At 44.4% G+C, this 23293-nt stretch overlaps 1 protein-coding gene across 3 annotated transcripts in view; it reads left to right on the forward strand.

Annotated features, from left to right (window-relative positions):
* Window positions 1–22007, forward strand: part of pax7a (paired box 7a) — a 42810-nt gene extending 20803 nt beyond the window's left edge. For 2 of the 3 annotated variants that reach the window (XM_070837960.1, XM_070837976.1), the window contains exons 5-9: window positions 210–409; window positions 8172–8337; window positions 8920–9113; window positions 20455–20704; window positions 21892–22007. In XM_070837960.1, the coding sequence (XP_070694061.1) occupies window positions 210–409; window positions 8172–8337; window positions 8920–9113; window positions 20455–20704; window positions 21892–22007 (926 nt within the window). Of the gene's footprint in view, window positions 1–209; window positions 410–8171; window positions 8343–8919; window positions 9114–20454; window positions 20705–21891 lie in introns of all 3 variants that reach the window. The other variant, XM_070837968.1, reaches the window with a different exon arrangement.
* The last annotated feature ends 1286 nt before the right edge of the window (window positions 22008–23293 follow it).

Below are 23293 nucleotides of genomic sequence, written 5' to 3' on the forward strand. Positions count from 1 at the left end.
CCTCTGTGTTGCCAGTCCCGCTCCCTTGAGCAGCAAAAGAGGCACCAAAATGCAGATAATGCTGTTAGAGTAACTTCTTGATCAGTTTCAGCTCGAATTTGATGCTATTTTCTACAAATACCCCTCAGTTAATTCACACAACAGACTCCTTAACTTGTTTTCGTTCCGTGATCACACAGATGGCCCTCTGTCTTTTCTTTTCACCCCAGGTAACCGCACGGATGAAGGCTCAGATGTGGATTCGGAGCCTGACTTGCCCCTGAAGAGGAAGCAGAGACGCAGTCGCACCACCTTCACCGCTGAGCAGCTGGAGGAGCTAGAGAAGGCTTTTGAAAGGACACATTACCCAGACATCTACACCAGAGAGGAGCTGGCTCAGAGGACAAAACTCACAGAAGCGAGAGTACAGGTTAGACAAACCACTGACAGCAGCAGTGAGACCAAGCATGGTGCTGCAGTCTCCCTGTTGGTTCACCCAAATTATTAATATATATACATACATGTACCTAGCAGAAAGTTTAACACCCATCCTTGAGGTTTCTGCATCCATCCAAATACCTAAAGGAAGAATATGCATTTAAACAATTTGACAGCAACTTTTCTTTCCACAAACAATGTGTCCGCCACTCTATTAAACCAAGAGAACACATTGTCAATCTTTTTATAGGGACCATTTCTTTGGTAGAAACTTCCCCAGTGAAAGCTGCTCTCAACCCATCATGTTTGTTAATCACCCAAACAACAAAGACATTGTTTTTGGAAAGACAGATTGCTAATGAAAGCCTCAATAAACAGAAACTGTCTGCATGGCTGGAGATAAGAGGGGAAGTATGTATTTTCAGGTGAACCAGCGCTTTAAACATGTAATTGGACTGCTAACTGTAAAAACTCCACTTGTCAACATCCATATGTTGTAGTGGCTGAGTATCATTGAGAGAAAAAGGCTCACACTATGGTTTATGTTGTGGAGACCCAACAGGGATGTGTGCTGCCTAGGCAGCAAATACCATAATTCCTCTAAACACTTGGTAAAAAGCATCACGCTTGACTGAACTCCTCCTCAAAGGTGCTCCCTCTAAAAACATAATATATGCCCCTTCTTTTACCCATGGCAATTATTTATACATCTGTCGAGAGGAACCCGCCCTTTTTACCGTGTTGTGCTGTGTGTGTAAGGCAGTCTGCTGCTAACTATTAGCCTTCATGTTCATGATGTTTGACAGAGACTCTCCTCATCTTCACACCTCAGACCCAGGAACCCGTCTGACAGCCTGTGTGCCCTGTGGTTGTATGTAGGACTGAAGGAAGATATGTACAGTAGAGTTATAGCAGCAGCTGTTCTTCCAAAGACGAAGAGAGGGAGAAAAAAAGAGGAGAGGACAGAAAGGGAATGCATTCCTGATGGATTTTTCATTTCGGCCTTTGGCCAGGATCTCATCCCATCACTTTCAAGCTCGCCGCTGCTTGTAAAACTCTCCACATATCACACAAGGTTCCTCATCCTCTCCAGGGACCCTATGCCCCGACAACAACATTAATCAATCAGCCTCTAGTAAAAAAAAAAGAAAAAAGAAAGGTCTGGGGCACCCCTCTCCTCTTACCACAGTCGTTGACACTCCCTCTGAAGCCCCCAAACTCCTCACCGCATGCTAACTGTTCATCACACTACAAACATGCAGTTGGGGTAACTAATTCCACACATGTCTTTGTCCATCTTGAAACCTCCCAACATGCATGTCCTATATGTCTGAGTGTTTAATGCCTCACTCAAGGGAGGAGAAATTTATCTCACGGCTGTTATAAGGAAATATATTAGGATTTATTTTGGTGCATAAAACGTAAATGAGTACAAGAGGTGGAAGAACAGAAAGCATTTATAATATCTATTGAAAGTTAACTCTAACGCATTCTAATAATAAATATCTAGAAAGTAAATCCAATTTTACATTTTGTAGATGCGTTCCAAGAATCCTAACATGGTTTAATATGGCCACATAATTGTACAAATCACTTTTTTTTTTTACGGAAATGTACAAAAGCACTATGTGCAAGTTAAAGTCATCATGTAGGACAGTAACGCATCAGGCTTGAGAACAAAATCCATGCTTATATTAACACCTGTGTATTTATGGAGCCTGACAAAAATATTTAAACATGAAAGTGAGAGAAGAGAGAAAACGGAGTGACTGCTGTGTCTTTGCTGTTAGGTAATAGACTTAAATGATGTCATGTGAAAACCTGAGGAATTTGAGTCATTGCTATAATTTGTTAATTCTGTTTTCCTCATAATCTAATTCTTAAAGGCTTTGAAAGTCTCAAAAGGTCAACTCAAACTTAATTTTCTGAGAAGGTTACAAATAATGGGCTTCTAGTAGCCAAAATAAATAATGTCTAAAGTTGCATGAAGTTTGCTGAGCGTGTATAGTGATAGATTTGAGGAATCGTTGTTTTTCAAGTTCTTAAACTCATTCTAAATGACTACTGGAAATACCACAAAAAAATCAACAACAATTAACCCTTTTTAATGAAGAATGAAATAATAAATACAAGCTAAATCTCCAAGAGTCCTGTTTAAATGTGAATTTGAGGATGTGTACATGTGGGTGTTGTTTGAATCACAGCGTTCTGAAAATGTCCAGCAGCTGGGCTCCTCTTGTAGGTGCCCAAAAGGCCCATCACAGGGCAGGAGAGAGGAGACCCTTTGGCCTGAGAGCAAAGCTTCTCCAGCACAGCTGCAATGACGCATCTTCCAGATGTCGTTCACAGACAAACTGATGTTTGGTGCTGAGAAGTAAGGCAGGGGGTGTCGGTGCTCCTACAGACTCGTATTTTAACTTGAATTTGTGTCCGCAGTCATGGTTCACTGTTATCCGTTGTCCATTAAACATGGTGATAATGTGGAGAGCAGTTTTTTTAGGCTGGATGCAGAGGTAAGCCGTACTCGTGAGGCGCAAAACACGCCTGCACCGGCACTCAACCGCTGCAGCCCGAAGCCGTGTTGTAAATTAAAGTGCTGGATTCTTGTGGAAGTGTTTGGCTTAGCACTGACTCACAACCTAAACTCATAAACAGAGCTAACTCCCTTGTGTCTGCCCTCGTCTGCCATTTTAAGACCCTTTCACCATCCATCTTTATCAGCCCCACTGCCCCTTTCAGCGGAGCTACCAGCGCTCCCTCACCACTGCGAGCCCTGCAATGGTTTTATCACCCCAACTGACAAATTGTGGGATATGATCCGTATCTCTCAGCAATTAGTTCCAGGCTGTCTCAGTGGGAGGGGATACTGCCAAGTCTACCTTCAGTGTATGCACTGCTGATGCAGTGTGCACTGCCACTTTCCATCTGATAGCCCCTCAGTTTTAACAGGAATGGGCAGCAAAGCCATTCCATGAGCTATTAGAGAAGAGAGCATCATTTGTGTCCGTTCCCTCTTAAGGGATGGATCAGGTGGGGGTAGCACTGAGGGAGGGGGTATGTGCAATGGGCTGCAGGCCGCTGTAAATCAGCACACACAGATGAAGCAAATTACATTCTCCTCTATTTAGGCTGAAGTTTTTAAGAGAGTGACTCCTGAGTCTCGGCTGAGGCTCATCATCTCAGCATGCCGCCTCAAGCTCACTTTACCAAATCTGTCACATAGATCCTCTTTCATTACCAATAAACATTCTGCATGTAGCTATTATACTTAGTGGAATCTAATAAGGTATAAGCATTGGTTTTTACGAAGCGTGCAAATCAATTTGGTAAAAAGTTTCTCTCTTTGTCTGTGGCTTGTGCTGGCCTGTTGGTGCATGGCATGAACAAAGGCAAAAGTCCTGTATCTAGGCCTTGTGTGACAGACTAGTACAGACAAATTCACACTCATGCTGATGCATTTGAACAAGTGTTCAATATAGCTGGAGAAAACATAATCCAATAGGGAGGCATCAAGAGGTAATACACAGTTTCCTGATTGTTATAATATCAGTTGAGTACTAGCGGCAAGAGAGAAAATCACAATAGAGCTGAGTGGTGACAACCAAACCCAACAGGCAGCTGTATTCCCGCCAGTATGGGTTTATGTTTCATAAAGGAATAAATAGGATTTGTGTAGATTGTAGGGGAGAAATTGTTGCAATGCATCAGTGTGAATGTTCTAACAGTTTCTTATTATTAGAATTTAAATGACTTTGGTACAGTGCTTCTGTACTCCTGATACTTATCAAGCTAATCCCACTCTCCTCTCAAATTCACACTCCTAGCAACTTTAATTAGCATAGTGCCAGTCTGGAAGGCAAGCAGGGAGGGAATCAGAGAGAGAGAGCGAGGGGAAAGAAGAGGGGAAGGAGAGAGGAGGAGGAGGTGTGAGGGAGGGGGGCATTGCGTGGTATGAGACAGAAGAGGATTTGTATGTTGAGGCTGGTTGCATCACCCCTCTGTGTTTTTGTGGATATGAAGTCAGCAGCACATTTTGTTTTGTCATTATCTCGGCTCTTGGTATTCATCTACCGAATGTTGCAAATTGGCTCCTGAAAGGCGTCACATATTCAGTGCTTGTCTTTGACAAAATAATTCATGGAGGATTGTTTGAACGGGGAATTCTGAAATATGAGTGATCCTATTTAAGAGAGGAAGAAAGAGAGGTTTTTACTGCAGTGCAGTGTCACACGTTTACGATGTGTGGAGTGTGTATTATCACTAAGCATCACTAAGGATAAGAAAATGCAAAATGCCACTTGATCGCTGGGAATCGATTCTGTTGGCTTAGAGTGAATAGAGGATTAAAGGCAATGGAGCGATGCAAACCACCAAACTTGAACTGGGGAGTAAAACTGTGAATGTTATGGCTTTCTGTTAGAATTGTTATGGAGGTTTGAGGTTCGCACATAGACCCCCTTCTAGTTGTGCTCTTCAACAACCTTCACCCTTCTCGGACGATGTCTTCCTCCTTTGTTTCACAAGCAGGGCTAAGCTTGCCTTCTATAAGATGGGCTACTGCTCTTCCATCCTCCCTGCCTCCCAAAACTTTCTCCATAACCATTCAGAGATGCAGCGCAGACGTGTCCAGGTGCAGTGGATCCAGAGAAACCCTTTAGTCCGTGAAAATGAAACAGAAGTGAGCCACATGAATTCTGCGGCACACTTGTAGGTAGATAGGGGAGACATGGAGGAGCGCTGCAGCTCTCTGTACTGCAGAGAATTAAAACGGATTGGGGAGAGCAGAGGAGAATCTGTGGTCCAAGGTGACTTTGTGATCAGGTTCCAGAGCGCAGCCTCAAATCCTCAGCTTCAGGCTGTGTGTCAGTCTGTGTACACGGAGTGTGTGTACGTGTAAGAGTGTGCTCATATTGTATGCATGTGTTTGATAGCGTATGGGCACTTGTGTGCATGTGCATCACCACTTGTGTACATGTTTATCCCAGTCTGTGCTGAGAGCCTGACGATTGTTGGAGAAGGTCTCTCAGTCGGTGCTCCTCTCTTGTCCTATATGTTTAAGTGGACACACTGTACCTGGCTTTGTGCACACTAACCCAATAGAGCTGCAGCCTGTTTGGTAGTTTAGCTAATAGTAGGATATTAACATTGAAGCAAGCGTGTTCAAAGCCTGAGAATACTGCAAATTCCAATAAATCATGAAGATACCCTTCAGTGACTTTCCTCTATGAGTTTTTCTGGCAGCTGAAGGGATCTTGATCAGACAACCCTGTCCCATAGAAATGTTTTTATACTACGCATTTGCTACAGCAAATACATTTTGAAAGAAACATTATGTGAGCTGTATTAGATTTTTCATCAACATAATAAGGCTATGCTGTTCATGAACATATCTGCCCAAGACCCATTGTTGATACTGATGTATCAGCCAGATATTTATTGACAGCTTATTTAATTTGTCCTCCCTACAATATCTTCTTGTAGCAACAAAAGCATGATTTTTTAAGGTTATATGTAGCCACTCACAGCACTTGATCTTGGTTTAAAATTGAAAAAAATGTACAGTGTCTTCTCACACGAATAAAGTGTTAATTCACATTCAACCAAAACACAGAACAGTTTTGTGGTATAGAAATGTAATTTCCATGAGAAAAGGTTGGATTTCTGGACTGGATTGGATTGGATTTTTATGATTACTACCTGAAAGAATTACATAATGACAATGAGTGACACATTCCTGTATAATGACAGGTCTCACAAACCATTTTCAGTTCCATGAAGGTTTAAACAAAGAATACGCTTTGTATTGATGATGAATTTCAATAGCGAACTTGCGAAAGGCAAGGATTTATAAATGTACACCTAATGTACGGTGGTAAGAACCATGGGATCATATTTGTTAGAGAAGTTATTTTTGCAAAGGACATGCCTAACTCTGTGTTGGAGCAGCTGAAAATTAATGTACATGTGCACAGGAAACATTAGTAAAGTTAAGAGTGGGAGATTGCGGGAACACTGAAAACTGAAAATGCAGCACAGATAAAAGGTTAATAGTAAAAGCAAAGAGCGGACTTCAGTGTTTAAGACTTTTGTGTCTGCCATGATGGAACACCTCCTTCCTAAGCTTGGATGACAACGGGGGAAGGAAGTTAAAGTGAACATAAAAGAGGGGTGGGGTGAGTGGATGAGGTCGGAGGTGAAGTGGCACTGCGGGGTGGGGTGATGGGGAGTGTGTGGAAGAAAGGGGTGTGCCCCCCGTGCCCCCTCCCCAGGGCCAGGCAGCTGTTTGTCTGGCCCAGTAGGAGCTTAGTTCAGACCTTGGACCACGCTCCACTACATCCCAATAGCAGAAATTTCACTGGAGCCACACACCACATTTGTTTTGAAATAGCTGATTGAAGGACTCAAACGGGGTCTTTAGAAGCGATCAGGCTTGAGATAAAGATTTCCTGTTGGTTTTCCAATTGCATAATTGAGGTTTGCCCGACACAGTCGTCGCCTGTTGCATCCCATTTTCTTTCTAGTGCGCGCTCAACACTAAACCAAGCTATAGGCAAAAAAACATCACTTGGTCTTTACAGAGGCAGTGACTGTGTGGGAAAAGAAGCACATTCAAATTAAGATCTCTGTTGAGCTGAGATCCCTTGTAGGCCTATACGAGTTTATATGTATGTTTGTGTGTACAAAAAGAGGCAGCCCCCAAAAAGCAGTGAGTATGTCGCTGTGTAAGTCCCCTTGAAAGTGTCCCTCTTTAAGACCTGTTTAAAAGGGACGCCCCCTCTTTGTGTCCACTGTTCTCTGTGGCGTATGGAGGGGCTTTTGTCCCCCTCTTTCATGTGCTCTCACAATAGCCGGGGCCGTTTGAAACACAACAGTAGATGAACTGCGCTGACAGTGTATTAAACTCTGATGAATTGCCTGTGCGAGGCATAGATCAATGTCCTTCAACCCTTAGCACACAGTGAAGCCCGGGCCTTGTCTTGGTTAAATGGAACAGGTTGCTGGCTCCTTTCAAAAGAGTCTGATTATATTCATGTTTTGTTGAAGCAGAAGCCTTTTTAAAATGTGTAAATCTTTGCAGTTCTAAAGAGTCCTATTTTTTTTCCCCTTTCAATCAGGGAATTTGGTGCTGCTCATTTTGTGAGCATTTTGCCATTTGCAGCCTTAGAACTCTGTCTGAACTCAAAAGTTAAACCTCTTTCTTTCTCTTCAAACTGACTTTTAAAGCTTTAAAAACAACCACGTTAAAACAGCAAGGTAGTAGTATACCAGCTAATGTACCTCTGTGTCTCCAGAAAAGTGATGGCCTCTCTCAAAGCACCTAATAGCTTCATAAACACACATGAGGTGTGTGATGTGGAGGCCAGTGGCCTACGTCTGACCTTTAAATGACTTCTTTCCTCTGAAGGGGGCTTAGGGCAGCCTGTTTACACAGATCACAGCTTCAGCCCCTTAAGAACAACAGGGATGGACCACTGGGCCGCTTTGGCAGCTCCCACAGGGACTGCAGACCCTCAACTACCACCAGCATCACCACTCACACTAACTGGCAGATTAATCACAGGTGGCAGGAGCCTGCAGTCTCTACTGAGAGTCCATTGCGGTTAAATGCTCACAGTTCAAGGATAAATGGAGTTGAAGTGGACAAAAAACAAAACAAAACCAACTTGTAGCCTGCAGGAGCTCAGGACTCAAAGCTGAAAATGAGTAAAAAACAAAGAATTTGTGCTGATTTGAGTCGGTGTTCCCCTTTTCAGGTGTGGTTCAGCAACAGGCGAGCTCGGTGGCGTAAACAGGCCGGGGCCAATCAGCTAGCGGCCTTCAACCACCTGCTTCCTGGAGGATTCCCACCTACAGGGATGCCGACTTTACCCACATACCAGCTACCAGATTCCAGCTACCCCAGCACCACACTATCGCAGGGTAAGGCCAACCCCTCGGCGTGCAGCCTCACAACATATTTCCGTCTGAAACATACAGTATGTTCTGTACACTGAGTTTAATCTAATTTTGGTAAAAATCACATTAGCCATCCATATTTAATGTTCAATGTTTAATAACATTATAAATTATATATGAACCATGTGCAGCATATAAGAACCATGCAGCAAGTAGTTATGTTTACAATAACATCTTTGTCACAGTGGATAAGAAACAAGCCTTCAATTATTTCCTAACTGTAACAAGTAGAGGTCACTGCTGTCAATGATGGTCTGAACGTTTGACTGTGAAGGACACTTTAGCTGTTGTTCAGTGTCTGGACCGTCTGTGTTGTTTGAAAATGTTTATGCACTGTGGTCCTGGGTTGTTTGAATTTCTGGAGCCTTGTAAGCCAGTGCAGCCTGGACATAGTAATACGTACGGCGCAATAATAAAAAGTTAATTCATCCTGTCCTTCCCAACACTTTTAATGTATAAAGACATTTTATGTTAGTAAATTGTAAGAAGGTAATTTAATTGTGAGCTTGTGAGGTTAAATTTTGTTTGTGTTGTTCTTGGTGACAGAGGGCAGCACATTGCACAGACCCCAGCCCCTGCCTCCATCGTCCATGCACCAGGGGGGTCTGAGTGCTGACAGCAGCTCTGCTTATGGTCTCTCATCCAATCGCCACAGCTTCTCCAGCTACTCTGATACTTTCATGAGCCCTTCAGCATCCAGCAACCACATGAATCCTGTCGGCAACGGGCTCTCCCCACAGGTCAGTCTGACAAGTTTTACCTCAATATACCTGCAAGCATATGTAACATTCCCTCGTATAGGTAGTGTTCACATTCTTCAGTCTACCACCTCCCCTCCTCCTCTCGCTGCTCAGAATATGTAATTGTATTTGACTGAAATTAAAATTCAGAAACAGCATGTTCAGCAAAATAACTGCCAGTGTGGGCTTTTATGTTCGCCTTCCAAAGCCCTGGATTTATTTTAGCTACTCTAAATTGCTACATTTGTAAAACAATTGGATTAGCATCAACAAATTAAAATTCATCTTGATAGTACCGCAAGTGCTCAAGCTGCTCCAAACAGCGGTTTCGACTTTCCTGGGACATCTAAATCCTGCGCAGCGCAGTGAGAACACATGCAGATGAAATAATTAGCTAAAGCTTATAAATGTAGACCCATAATCTTCTTCACGTAATTGTCTGCAGCTGGAAGACTCCAGTGCTATGTGTGATTCTTCTCATCTCTTTACTGCATGATTTCCATGCAGCTCTGTACAGAGTGACAGAGGCAATGTGCTCTCTACATGTGAGGTATTCTAGTAGTTTTATCCTGCTGGTCACTCCGCATGCTCTCGTGCCCTTCTGTCACGATAAAGAAGAACATTTCCCAGGCTGCTTAGGTTTCTTGGTGGAAACCCTTAAGTATCCTCTCTACCCGTTCTCCTACCCGCCATCTTAATGTGTGATACAGTGTGTGCCGGTTTGTTTACTTCCTCCTCTGAAAAAGCGCTGGATTTCACATGTTAACCTCTTTGGACACCTCCATTAATGAGCGTTTCAATGCAGCTCTATGGTAAGGGTTGAGCTTTAAGTCGCACAGAATGAAAAATGATTGTATTGATGCAAATCGTGTGTACGGAGTGAATTATACACAATTACCCATCAATACTGGCCAGTCTTGCCCACCCTCACCAACAAGATGTGGTTAACAGGCAGAAAATAAGATTGAAATGGTGTGTAAAGAGTTGAAAATGAATTTCAATGCTGCATTTGTCCACAATTACCCCGTCGTTCACACGTGTTTTATTGGGAGTTTTTTTTTTTTCTTCAAATATTTCTCAAAGCAGATTGGAAACATTCTTGGTATTACCCTCTTTCTTCAGAGAAGAAAGAATTAAGGATTTTGTGACAAAAAAGAGATTTTCTCTCCTGCTGGAGCGACGGAGGATAACATGGAGGCTCACAGCGTGTTTGATTGTTAATCGTGGCACAGGGGCTTTAACTGCTAATGCTCTCACTGCAAACCTGCAGAAAAACACCAGGAACATGGAGTCGCTTTTTTTTTTTTTTCATTAATGGCTCTCTCTAATACTGGCATGGGGTACACTGTCGCTTTCTCTCCCTCTCTTCACAGGCATTCAAGAATGTGTTGGGATATTAAACATTTCCTGTCATAGTGAGGATTAGGACAGGAGCCTTTGGGCAACTGTACAGCATGGATTTTCACTATTCAATTACTCTATCAAGTGGGTTTGATTAAAGTGTTTTTAAAAACCCACCTGAAACACATTTTATTTGTTTTTTTCCATTCACTTATTTATTTACAACTGCAATTGTGGGTTTCATGTCATGTTTTAATTTTTTTAGAGGGGCATATGCATGTGGTGTGGATGTTTTGATGTGTCACACCATGTTTGCACTGCACAGAATTGAAATGTATTGAATGCATGCAGAATGCTGTGTGGCATTCCTATCAGTTTCTCAGCATGGAGATGAATGTTCCCACTGACAGCAGAATCAGAGTTCACTCTGTGGTGCAGCGTCCTGCTGGGCTGGGCTGGGCTGGGCAGCCCCCTCTCTCCCTCTGTACAAACATGCAGCCATTCACTCACAACACAGAAAACTCACAAAAACTCACACAATAAACACCAAGTTTACCTTGTACGAGTCAGACCTTGTTCTGTCTTTGCATTTAAACAAATTTTCAATCGAGGGGCAAATCAGTTTCAGCTTTGGAAAATTATCAACAAACAGTCGTCACTTCACAGTTTATTTTTCGCGATTTACGGCATGTTTTTACTGTTTTTCCTTCCCTGTAATGGAAAAAAAGACAACACAAAGAGACTCTATCGAGATGGAAATGAGAATTCGATATTGTAAGTTACAGACAGCATCTGTTTGCAGCAGATATGCTTGTGCATTGGTATGTGCAAGCTATTTCTTCAAGTGTCTGGCATTGATGGCCTAGCTGTTGCTGTAAAGATTGACAAAAATTCTCTGATTCCCAGTAAATGGGCTGCGGTGGCGAGGTGCCAAGTCTGTAATGGAATCCTGCAGCGTTCAGCAGTCCCGACAGGAGCTCGCGTCCATCCCAATCCCATAACCTATCCCGACAGCACACATTTTCCCATTACAGGCGGTGGAAAACCCATCCACACTCAAACTGGTTGCTGTCATTGTGGGATACACAACGTGTTTGGCTGGTTGAGGGAGGCAGTATATTAGGGGTGGCGAGAGTGAAGCTGTGCATGGCTGGGCAAAAGGTATGAAACCAGAAGTGTGTTTTGTTGTTGGTCTTGTTTCATTTAGCGGCACAGCAGGTGTTGGAAAGAAGGAAAAGCAAGGGCATGGAGGTCAGGCATTCCAGTATTTTTTCAGCCATCTCTACCTGAGGATTTGAGCTTATGTCTGCTTTTTAACTGCGGCCTTTTTCATTTTTGATATTTCAGCTGAAACAGGCCATTGTCTCAAACTTGTATACGGCCAACATAATGCGTCAAATTTGAATTCTGCATACTCTTACTAGAAAATAAATAAGCAAAATTTGCAGCTTTCCTTTGACTGAAGTGGTGCTGCTTTTACAGTTGTCTCTCAAGAATAATGTATATTTTCAACAAAACATGGTAATAGGAAACTCTAAAGAGCCTTTTAGATACTTTTCAAATGATTCTTTGAAGCGCTGTTCATGGACATTGCATTTGTGGGGAGACATTTGGGCTGAATTCCTCATTATTGCATGACAGGGACACCTGCTGGGAGAGAAAAGAAAACAACTGCTCTGACTGGAGAGCTGAAGCCATGCAAGAGGAGCTCAGTGGCAGAGCTTGGGTTTCACTTCTCAGAGAAATGTCTAGAAATACCGTCATCAGGGAATACAAAGAAGCAGGGCATTTTCCTTGCAGAGTTTAAGTGGGAAATGCACTGTTGAATGGTCTGCCGTGATGCTGTATGGTGTTCACTGGTTATTCAGCATGACAGGGAGATGTGACAGGGCGAGTGAACTCTATAGATATGGTGGACAGAGATTTTATTGCTGTTTTGATGAAGGAAGTTCACAAAGTTTTGTAGGGAACTTTTTTTCTGTTTTGCAGTTTTATGAAAGTGTTGTGTGTTTTGGAATGACAAGGATGTGTGTGTGTGTGTGTGTGTGTGCCCGCGTGTATGTGTGTATCTGAGGAGGGCCTTTGGGCTGTGTGAGTGGGCCGGGCCTCCACACACACACACACACAGACAACACACACACACGTACACGGGATCAGAGGCAGAGCGGCTCTCACCCCTGCCTCCCTTTGATCTGTGTCCCCAGGCCTGCCTGCCCGCGCGGCGCTGCACCGTACCACGCACGCTGACACCATGCTCACCAGCGACTCCCCACAACTGTCTGAGAGAGATAAGCCAGGGGAGACTCCAAACTGTGCTGCTGCTCTTCCATTAGCTAGCGCAGACGCTTCTTTTAAAAACGGGATGAATTATTTTTAAGAAGCAAGCTCTGCCGTTGCCAAAAAAAAAAAAAATGGAGAGGGGAAAATGTACGGAACAATCTGAAGCTCTGGCTTCATTCCGCCTCCCTCCCTGACTTCTAACAAGACATTCTGCACCTGAATACCAATGAGAGGGGGAGATTCATGTAGTCCCCCACATTATTAAAACTTGGGCATTAAGCCTCTCACCGGGCACTGTGTCAGCTGGCAGGCTCCACTGACAACAAATCAAAGGGGATGAGCACATAGCCTGCATTCATAGCTCAGCCACTCGCAGAGCAAGAGGGGGAATACATACTGGTTAATTAGAACTCCCATTAAAACAAATACTGTTTCAATTTGGCAAGTATAAAAAAAGATGTAAGAGGCTTTCAGAAAAAAGAGACCTGCTGTTGGCAGCTGCCAAGAAAATCCAGGGACTGTAAATCATATCCACTGGCAATACTGTTTCTGCACAGATTATTAGTGTTTGCTGTTGTTTTGCAACACTTTTGAACTCTGAGGAAAGATTCTGTGTCTGTGACACCAGAAATGTACTGCTGCACACATCGCGGTCGTCGTCATGCTCCGCTGGAGCTATCTTGGAGATATCTTTGTTTGTTTCTGCAGCTTGCAGACGTGTATCTGCATGGACTGTGTCTTAGGACAGTAGCCTCTGACATAACTAATAGTACTGTTTCTCGGTCTAAACTCGAAGCTTTATGACACTTGACAGAACTAAAGAGTGGCACTCGTGCAGCACGAGTGATGCTTATGGTCACAGATGTGGCTTTACATGTGGACCTCATAGCTGAGACAGTGCTGCAGCGCGCTAGCCATCTGTGTACCTGAGCCATTTGTTGCTCACTCCATCTTTTAGGTCTCCTGAGCACCCCGAGTGAAGCCATTTTCTTTTTCATGCCAAAATATTTTTGGTCTGAGCTTTATGTATTCATAATCTATTTTTCACCTACCAACCTTCCTTCCCTCCATTTGGCTTTTTGTCATCCCATGATGCCTTGCCAATAGTGCTTTGCTCTCTCTCTCCCTCTCTCTCCCCACCTTCCTCTCTTGCTCCAACTCTCTCCCCTGGAGAGGCAGCTCTTCTCCCTACGCCCAGATGAAAGGCTATGGCGGACAATAAAAATGCTATTTAAATGCAAGGGTGTTTGTGTGCGGGTGAGAGATATTTCCTGCTGAAAGTGAGCTGCTGCATCCTGATAAATAGTAAATATAAGGGAATGTGATTTACATTTATCTTGCAGAGGCAGCCAATATGAATTTCAGTAAATCCTAGAAGATGGGGATTTAAGGAGGAAAATGACTGAGACTGATTCACATGCTGTGTCCCACGCAGTTGAAATGCCTATAAGGTGGAGAGTGGTACTGCCTTTATTAAAGTATAGGCACAGACATCGATCCTATCTAAAATACCTATTACACACACACATACACTGTGTCACATGCTCATCTACGGAGATTTCCATCCTCATACACACATATTTGAAGGTGACTTGCATTGAAATAAATAATAATAATAATAATAACAGTAATGATAATAATGCACTAGCAGGCCACTGGGCAGGTGAAGTGTTTGTGGGACATACGCTGGGTGACTCTTTGGGTTCAGGGGTCAGGGTGCAGGGGGTTATGGGACGGCCGGGGGAAGAAGGAGAGCTGGCTGCGTGAACCTGTCCTACTAGCCGGAGGTCTCAGGATGTTGTCTGGCTGCATGTGGTTCCTTTTAGTTCCAGATGCCACTCTGACAGGTGCATAGCTGTGATTAATACTCTCTCTGACTCTTTCTCTCACCCATGTTTTCTCATTCCGTCCTTCCCCTTGTCTCTTTCTGCATGTCCCCCTTTGGTTTCTCGGTCCCTGCTTCACTGTGGACTCGTGCTCGTGACCCGCTGGCAAAGTTGATCTAACACTCACAGTTTTCTTAGCATTTGTGGGGAAAAAAAGGCTAGAAATATGAGTATCTATTGCCAGCAGGCTTCATTGCACGTGCCTCTTTATCTGTCCTCCTTTCTTCCTCCTGACAATAAGATGAGAATATGGGAGGTGGTTGGGTCCTCAGCTGGTTGTCTCATGCAGCAGCTCTCTCCTCTCAGTCTCCAGCTGAGAGCTATTTCACTATTTATTTACATGTAATTATGGCTATGAGGTGCAGATATTAACACTGTCAAGAACAATTTGACCTGACATTTTTCACTAGACCTGGCCCCTGCTGTTTTTAGCAAACAACCCCCACCCTTCCCTCCCCTCCTCCTACCTCGTCTTCTTCCTCCCCCTTTTTTTTCTCCTTCACTCCCTCGATCCGCCTCGCTTTCCTTCTGGAGCTGCTCCCTCACACACACACAGACACACAGGCCCTGCCTCGCTGAAACCACTCTCCTGGAATCAGAAAATCTGCCGTTTAATTTAGAAGAGGCGTTGGTGCAAGGTGCGGAGAGTTGAAGTCTGTGTGTGTGTCTGCGTGTGTCTTTGTGTGCATGTCTGTGTGCGCGCTTTGAAGGGGCCTCTCTTGTTCCCAGTGGCTGAATCCATCCCATAGTTACTCAAGCATATCACTAGCAGAGAATAGAGGATTGCTCCCCACACGTTCTCCAATTGCAGTCCAATAGACGGCATATTAACCTCTGGTTAGTGCGGGGCCAAGTTTATAGCTTATACTGTGGGACGTTTAGGAGGGAGGGAGACCTTCCTCTTGCTTCAGCAGCTGTGCTTTCTTGAACACTAAGGCTAGCATGAGCTAAAGTGGGCTGGAGAGGATTAGCTTAATGAAAATTTGCAAAGCTAGGGAGAAGAGCTATAAAATAAATAGGAATTCTGTTCCGTTTCCACTTGTTTTGTATGCATGAACAGCTTCACGGAGCGCAGGGAGAAGAGACACAGGCGCAGGATGGCTAACATGTTGTGAGGAGTGACAGCTTGTTCCAGTGCCCACTAATCGTCCTCATCTGTGCCTGACTTGTCAATGCCCAGATTCTGTCAGTGCCAATCAGCCAATTAATTGAACACAATTAGCATCCCCCCCTACCCCCCATATGCACCACATTCTTCAAAGGACTATTTCTCTCCCTCCAGCACCAACCCCCCGCCCTTCTTCCCATTCTACCTCTCATTCTGCTTCTGTCTCTTCATCCTATGATGCTGGTGGACGACACTTTTCAGTTTTTATTAATGTGTCGCGGCCAATTAACGCAGTGGCATGCAGGCCAGAGCCCGTCATCTGCTGCCTGCCACCATCCCGGCTGTCTGCTGCGGCCCCACGCCACCCCTCGCGCCACCTCCACCGTGACCAAAACGCTTTAATTCAATTTATGCAATCACTGTTATTTTTAAATAGTCATTTTGTCTGCTCAGATGAGGGGCCTTACTGCCCGCTGGGCCGACCCTCTCATGTGAGAGATGGGGGAAGGGTGGAACATTGTGGGAGCAGGAGTCGGCTGACTTGGGGAGGGGAGGGGGGGTCCCCCTGATATTTTCATTTGTTATTTACTTCCTTAATGTTGGTTTTGTTTCAAAATGATTATTTGTAGCAATAAAAATTAAGGTTTAATTTAGTAAAGTTATCAAAGACATTTCTAGATTTATTTCTACACATACAGTGTATATATGTAAATATTGTCTTTAATATTTTGACTGTTCTCAAAGTCAGACACTTTCCAGACACTGGATCTGTGTGACTCCTGGGTCACAGAATTAAACACTATTCTTTCCCTGTAATCACACCCTCAGGACTGGCCTTCAAATATTGATCTGTAATTCAGTGTCATCACTGTGGATCTTTAATCATCCACTGCTAAGGCGAGTATCAGCCAGGCAGATCTGCTAAGGTGCAAGATGCTATTCTGCACCACTCAGATAACTTGCAGACATTTGGAGTGCTCATTTTTCCCAGTCTGCCCCGGTGACCTCTGCCTAACTTAAAGGTACATCTTGGGGGCATTTTGATTTGGGCAGAACAGGGAGCTATCGGTGACAGAGGAACTAATCCAGTCTTGCGCAGATTAAGAGTATTTGTGGAGTGGGGTGTGTTGGCGCTGGTGCCGGGAATGGAACAGAAGGGGCTCCTATCAGCTCTCCAGGCAGGCTAGCCCTCAGGCCAGCGCAGTCCTACAGGAGTCTTTGTACTTCCCAAAGCCTCCACTTTCCACTCACTCTATATCACTTTCTCTTCTCTCTTCTGCCCCCCCCCTTACCATCTTTCTATAGGCTATCATATGTTCACTGCTCCATTTCCTGTCTTTGCAGTTGTGGATGTGTGTTGTTTTAGTCCAACACAGGAGTTCATATGGCCACTTATTATCTTCAACAGTCACAATATCATGTTTCAGGGCCACAGATTTGAGGCAAATTAATCCACATAGCTAAGTGTAACAATACATAAGTGCACGAGATATTATAACTAAAAAGTGCAAAAACACCAACACATTTTGATAAAAAAATTGTGGTATTGTAACACATTTGCACTACATTTGCTTGCTGACTTTTCCCCTTCTTTTTGTCTTTATTTTTTATTGTTACACTCAGTGTAACAGTGTTTCTCTCAGCTCTGCTTCTGTCTCATTGTTTTATGCTGGAAAGAAATCCAACAAAGAACATCTCGTCAAACATTCACACAGACAAAAAAAAATGTAATTTGACTGTTGAAGAAATTAGGGAGGTATGAAAGGGCCTCTTTTTGTGTCTCAAGTGTGCTATTTATTTATCTGAAAGGATGCACATTGTATCAATTTACACTTCCCCATTCACTTCGCCACAGGCTGGAGAGCTCAGAAGTTGAGAGAATTAATTACTTTTTTATTATTATTTATAAAGTAATCTATCTGTAGAGGGAGCGGAAAAAGGAGAAGGAGAGGGTGAGGGGAGGGGGTGAGAGAGGCAGGGAACGCCCTGGAGCATTGTCCTTTAAACTAGGTCCTGGCTCACATTATCTCCCAAACCAGCACTCACACAACGTCAAACAACAAACGAACTCTGGGCTGCTGAGGACGCTGTATGCAAGGAAAGAGAGGGAGGTGGGGGGAGAGGAGAGGAGGGGAGGGGGGGGGGGGGGGGGGTGGAGAGGCAGGGAGGAAGTCTTCTCTGCAAGAGTGTAAAGAGTATGTTAGGAAAAATAATGTGGCTGTTAAGATTTTTTTACACTAATTCAAACTCCACAAGTCTTGTTTAATGCACCTGCGTGTATACTGGGAAGTGTCATTTAAAACTTGAGTAACATCCTGCTGCACCAGACCCCCTTCAGTGAAACTCCATCAAATATTGCATTGATAATAAGCCTGTCAATCCAAAACCACATTCCATTAATGTCCATCAAGCTGTGTGCTTTCTATATACATATATATAGAAATCTTAAAAAAGCTTTTTATTCCTACCTGAGAGCAAATCTTCTGGCTAGGACTTTGAGGAGAATAGCACTGCCAGCAGGAACACTATACTTTGTGCCAGATTTTAATATCTATATAGTTTTGTTTTACATAGCATGTGGTAACAGAAATATGTGAAGGTATCCAGCTGCAAACGGTTTTTACGAGCTTTTGTGACTAAGTATCATTTAACGCCTGAATGTGAAGCGGGAGAACTTTATGGGGACATCAAAGTGGCAAAGCCAAGCAATTAAAGCTGACCTATGGATAACATAAAATACTGTAGATGTGGGTGGAAGAGGACATCTATGCTGAGAGGCTGGAGTGACTCTAACTCTGTATCTAAAAGACACATTGACCTCTATCTATACCATCAAAACAGAAGAACCAGCGAAACGGCATTTTACAGTAGTGTGAACAAAAAACTGATACACAGCTAATGAAAACCTGACTTCTCCAGGAGAGCTTACCTTCTCCCCTCTCGCAAAACCCAAACCATTTCGACAGAGTCCTCTTTCTTGGGAAGGACAACTGAAGGATAGCGACATCCTCACAGATGACAACATTTGTTAGGCTCTGAAGTGGCCGACCCGTCCTGATACATTAAAATAGCAAAACTGCTCCAATGTCGATGATAAGAAGTCTTTTTCTTCTGAAGAACTTTTATGAGCATGAATAATATTAGGGCCAATTGTTGGCTATTCTATTTAATAAAGAAGCGATGTAATCACGCTTCAATTAACCAATGACTAAAATGGACTCATGGCCTGCAGCTGTCTCTCTCAGGACACTTAACAAGCTCTCCCCCTTCACTTTTCCGCCACCACAAACCATCAGGACGTATACTCCTCTCATCCTCCTCAGAGTGTGCAGCTCGGCTCCATATGGGAGGGAGCATCACATGTGTCCAGCATGAAGAGGGGTCATGAATCTCCCTCTTATGGATACATGTCACATGCTTTGTCCACAGATGTGGAGGGGACGGGGTGGGGGTTTCCATACTGATAGAATTAACATGTGGGAATGACTAACCGGTCTTTATGTCTCTGATGTGCTTCGAGTGCTTTATATTTCCTGGGAGGCTTTTTCTAAAGATATGATTAATTTACAGAATATGGTTAATTTTCCCTCTGTGGGATATTCCTGGCTCAGTGCATCATTTTTTAACTGTTTGGCTTGCCCCTGCATTGCTTCTATGTTTGCAGCGTGTGTGTGTGTGTGTCTGTGTGTGCACGCATGTGTCCATTCATGTGTGCAAGCATGCAAACATATGTCTGCATGTGTATCACCCCTGTGTAACCACCTCCATGATGGGCTAATTGGTTTAGCAGCCAAGGGGCCAAAGGCCAGTGCAGCATAGCAAAACTCAACATGAACCTGATGTTGGAGGGAAGACTTCCCTGCTACAGGAGGGAAGCATGTGTGGGACAATTCCCTTTTTACCACCCCCTCCCACACGCACACACACACACTCCACTTTCCTTTTTCACTTAAAGAAACTCGCAGCATAAGAAAACAAAATTCTTCACAGTGTTCTGGGCCTCTGTGCTTCAGACTGGACTAGCACTAGAGGTAATCTCTTCCATTTTAACATTTTTTGAGACCTTCTTCTGACGAATGTCACATGCTATTACATTAATCTAGAATATTGAATTGGAAGCTTTTATGCACTATGAATAATATACACACTGTGATATTCAGGCGAGCCTCAACCTGCAGTATCAGCGGGCCCCTCAGTAAGGTTTGTGGAGCCTACTTTGTGTGGGGATCTGAGGGGATCATTTACCAGTTCCAACTCCATTACTATTCATGAGATGGGTAGGCTAGGGGCGAGGGATTAGGGACTCCCTTGGTGCTTGTTGTGCTGTAGGCTCGGGCTCAGGCCTCAGGCTCCGGGACAGGGGCTGTCTGGCACGGATGGTGGGTCTATTATCACCCTGGGACCCCTCTGTCCCACAGCAGAACACTTACTGGCAGCGCCAGCTAATGGAAACAGACTCTCTTGTTCCCTTTCTCTTTTTTTTAACCTCATCACCCTCCTTGCATCCTTCCCCCTGCTCTCAAAAAAAAAAAAAAAAAGATGGGGAAGTTTTTCCCTTTCCCTATTTCAAAGTTGAAATGGTGTATTTCTATTGGCATCTTTACCGTGAAGTGCTGGGATGGCTCTATATTTGCAGGAAAAAAAGTACTTTCCCTCAACTCTGTCAATGCTTTGATCCTTAATTTTCCAAATTTCTAACATCCTCCGTTCCCCCTTTCCCCCCCAGGTGATGAGTATCCTGAGCAACCCCAGTGCCGTACCCTCCCAGCCCCAGCACGACTTTTCCATTTCCCCCCTGCACAGCAGCCTGGAGAGCTCCAACCCCATCTCAGCCAGCTGCAGCCAGCGCTCTGACACCATCAAGAGTGTGGACAGCCTGGCCTCCTCCCAGTCATACTGCCCCCCCACTTACAGCGCCACCAGCTACAGCGTGGACCCCGTCACCGCAGGCTACCAATACAGCCAGTACGGCCAGAGTGAGTAAAGTCTGCATTAACGTTTACACATTGTATATTTGTGCTTATCTTGAATTGTTGCATAAATGTGACTTTGTTCTTTTATCCACACAAGAGCAGGTCATTCTTTTATATCCTCCTCTTAAGTTGACTAGATTTTAAAAAAAAAGCCTGTGAAGTGATGCCCAACTCCCAGGCAAGAGAGCCTCCTGACCTTTGCACTCTGGCTGGTGCAGGCAGACACGTGCTCTTGATAAAGACCCCCCCTCCCTCCCTCCCTCCCCTCACACCACCACCAAAACCGCCACCATCCTCCTAGAGAGCTGCCTTAGTCACACCCCACTCCACTTGGATGGGAAAGAGGAGAGGGCCACTTCAAAGAACGGCACACCCTCAGGGGCCACAGTGTCCTCTTGCCCACCTCACTCTCTCTCCCTCTTTCTCTCTTCTCCATCACACACACACATACACACACCCTCAGGGCAGGAAAGAGTTTGCTTTATTAGATTAGCATAATTGACTGATGCTGTCACAGCCATTCATAAGAGCTAAAATGAAGCACACTTCCCCGACAAGCTAGCCACCGCCAGCTAGCCAACATTTGTTTGTATTTATATGCAGCTTCTAGTAGTGATCTGCTGCTTCTCTTTTCTTTTTTTATAATGTGTTTGTGTTGTGGTGCGTGGATGCACGTGAGCGCGTGTCAATCTGTCACGTTTTGTGTGTGCGTACCAGTGTTTTGTCAGCAGCAAGAAACTGATGGCAGTGCGGATGTGAGCTGATGTGAGGTTAATTAAGATGGTGATTGAGCACAGTAGATGGGTAATGAATGGAGGAGAGAGGAGAGAGCTGCTGTCTGAGGATGAAAATGATCGGCCATGTGGAGTGTGGAGGGCATGAAATCAGAGATGCCAAGTGTAATGAAGACTGGCACATAGAACACACACGGGGACTCGTCTGAGTGACAGCATGGAGACTTTACCAGGATGCACATGCTCCGTGCCAGCAGTGTGCCAACCTCAGACAAGGGACAGGGGAGGGGTTTTTATCTTTCACTCTCTCTCTGTGAATTGTTTTTCATTTGACTCACTCCCTTCTGCCACAACTTATTTCAGACTTAATCAGAGGAATGAAATGAGAGTGAATAGGACATATGTCTCAGGAATCTACCACCTGTCTAACGTGTGGTTTTTCCCTTTTTTTTGTAGCTGCTGTAGACTACCTGGCTAAGAACGTGAGCTTGTCCACCCAGAGGAGGATGAAACTTGGAGACCACTCAGCCGTGCTCGGACTGCTGCAGGTGGAGACGGGACAGGCCTACTAAAGCCCTCGGGACAAAGCCTGCACCACTCTCCTCCGCCCTCTGCCACCCTCCTCCATGCTCCATCCAAGTCTGGACTCCAACTCCAGCTCGCCTCTCTGCTGCTCGCTCTGCAGCCCGGCCATGACATCAGCGCACAGACACGCAGCCTCGCTGTGTACCAGAAAAAGTGACGCTTGCGGGTGTGACAAGGCACTTTGGGGAATGGAACTAAACTTTTCACGCCATTGTCAACCACCAGGCGGCTCTGCGCCCTCTCTTCTCACTATTTGGGTGTCTCTGCCTGCTCCTTGTACTCCTATCCCAGCCCCAAACCCTGTTTTGTTTTGCTCAAAAGGCCAGACAGGACCCCAGAACACCCGAGGATGGTTGGCCGCCTTGGCCCGGGTTCCTCTTTGTCATGGCTACAGTCCAGCACACATTTAGAGCCATCAACAACATGTACTTTGACCTTGCTGTTTATAGTAGTTAACAAAGCCAATATCATTTGAATGACTCTTATTCTTGTTCCTTTTTGATATTGTTAAGATTATTGTTGCTGTTATATGATTATGGTTAATGTGATTTATGTTGTTCTTTGATTCCATTCGTATCTCTTTTCTCCGTTAGATGTTGGTGTGTAAAACACAGTGTGGGTGACTGAGACGATTTGGGAGCGAGTGTCTGTTGCGTGTGCATGTTTTGCGTGTCGGCACAGTCACACGAGAGAGGATGATTGTTTTCCAAGCTGCTGTTCCTCTGCCTGTTCCCCGAGCTCTAATGTTTGTGAGCGATTTGACCTTCCCACTTTCATATTCATCTTGACATTCCTAAAGAACTTGGCCACTCTGTGGGAAGTCTGGCTGGATGGATTCTGCAGGGAATTAAAGCAGCGTTTTGGCGGCCAATAGCTTTCCCCTTCTAACCTCCATCCCATCCTTAGCCGCGGTCCATGGGGAGGGGGGCATTGTTTGCAAAAACAGGATTGGGGAAATTAATGTATTTTGTTTAGAAATATGGACCTTGCCAAGGAGGGCTAACTCAATTCCCCCTTCTACTCCTCCCAAATCCCATCTGCCAGGGAACCCTGTGTGACTTTAACAGTGTAAAGCAGATTAAATCACACAAAAATAATGTCAAAGCTAATTCACAGTGACCCTTCCCATTACCAGTCAGTATTTCTGTTTTTATAGATTAATTAGCACATTTTGTAAATGCACCTTCAGTTGGTTTCCACTCTCGGACTAAATAAGCATTCCTCGATACATTCCACAGGCTCCATCTACGAATAAACTACGAGCATTCCTACG

Source organism: Pempheris klunzingeri, chromosome 2, assembly GCF_042242105.1.
Source record: "Pempheris klunzingeri isolate RE-2024b chromosome 2, fPemKlu1.hap1, whole genome shotgun sequence".
Taxonomy (NCBI): domain Eukaryota; kingdom Metazoa; phylum Chordata; class Actinopteri; order Acropomatiformes; family Pempheridae; genus Pempheris; species Pempheris klunzingeri.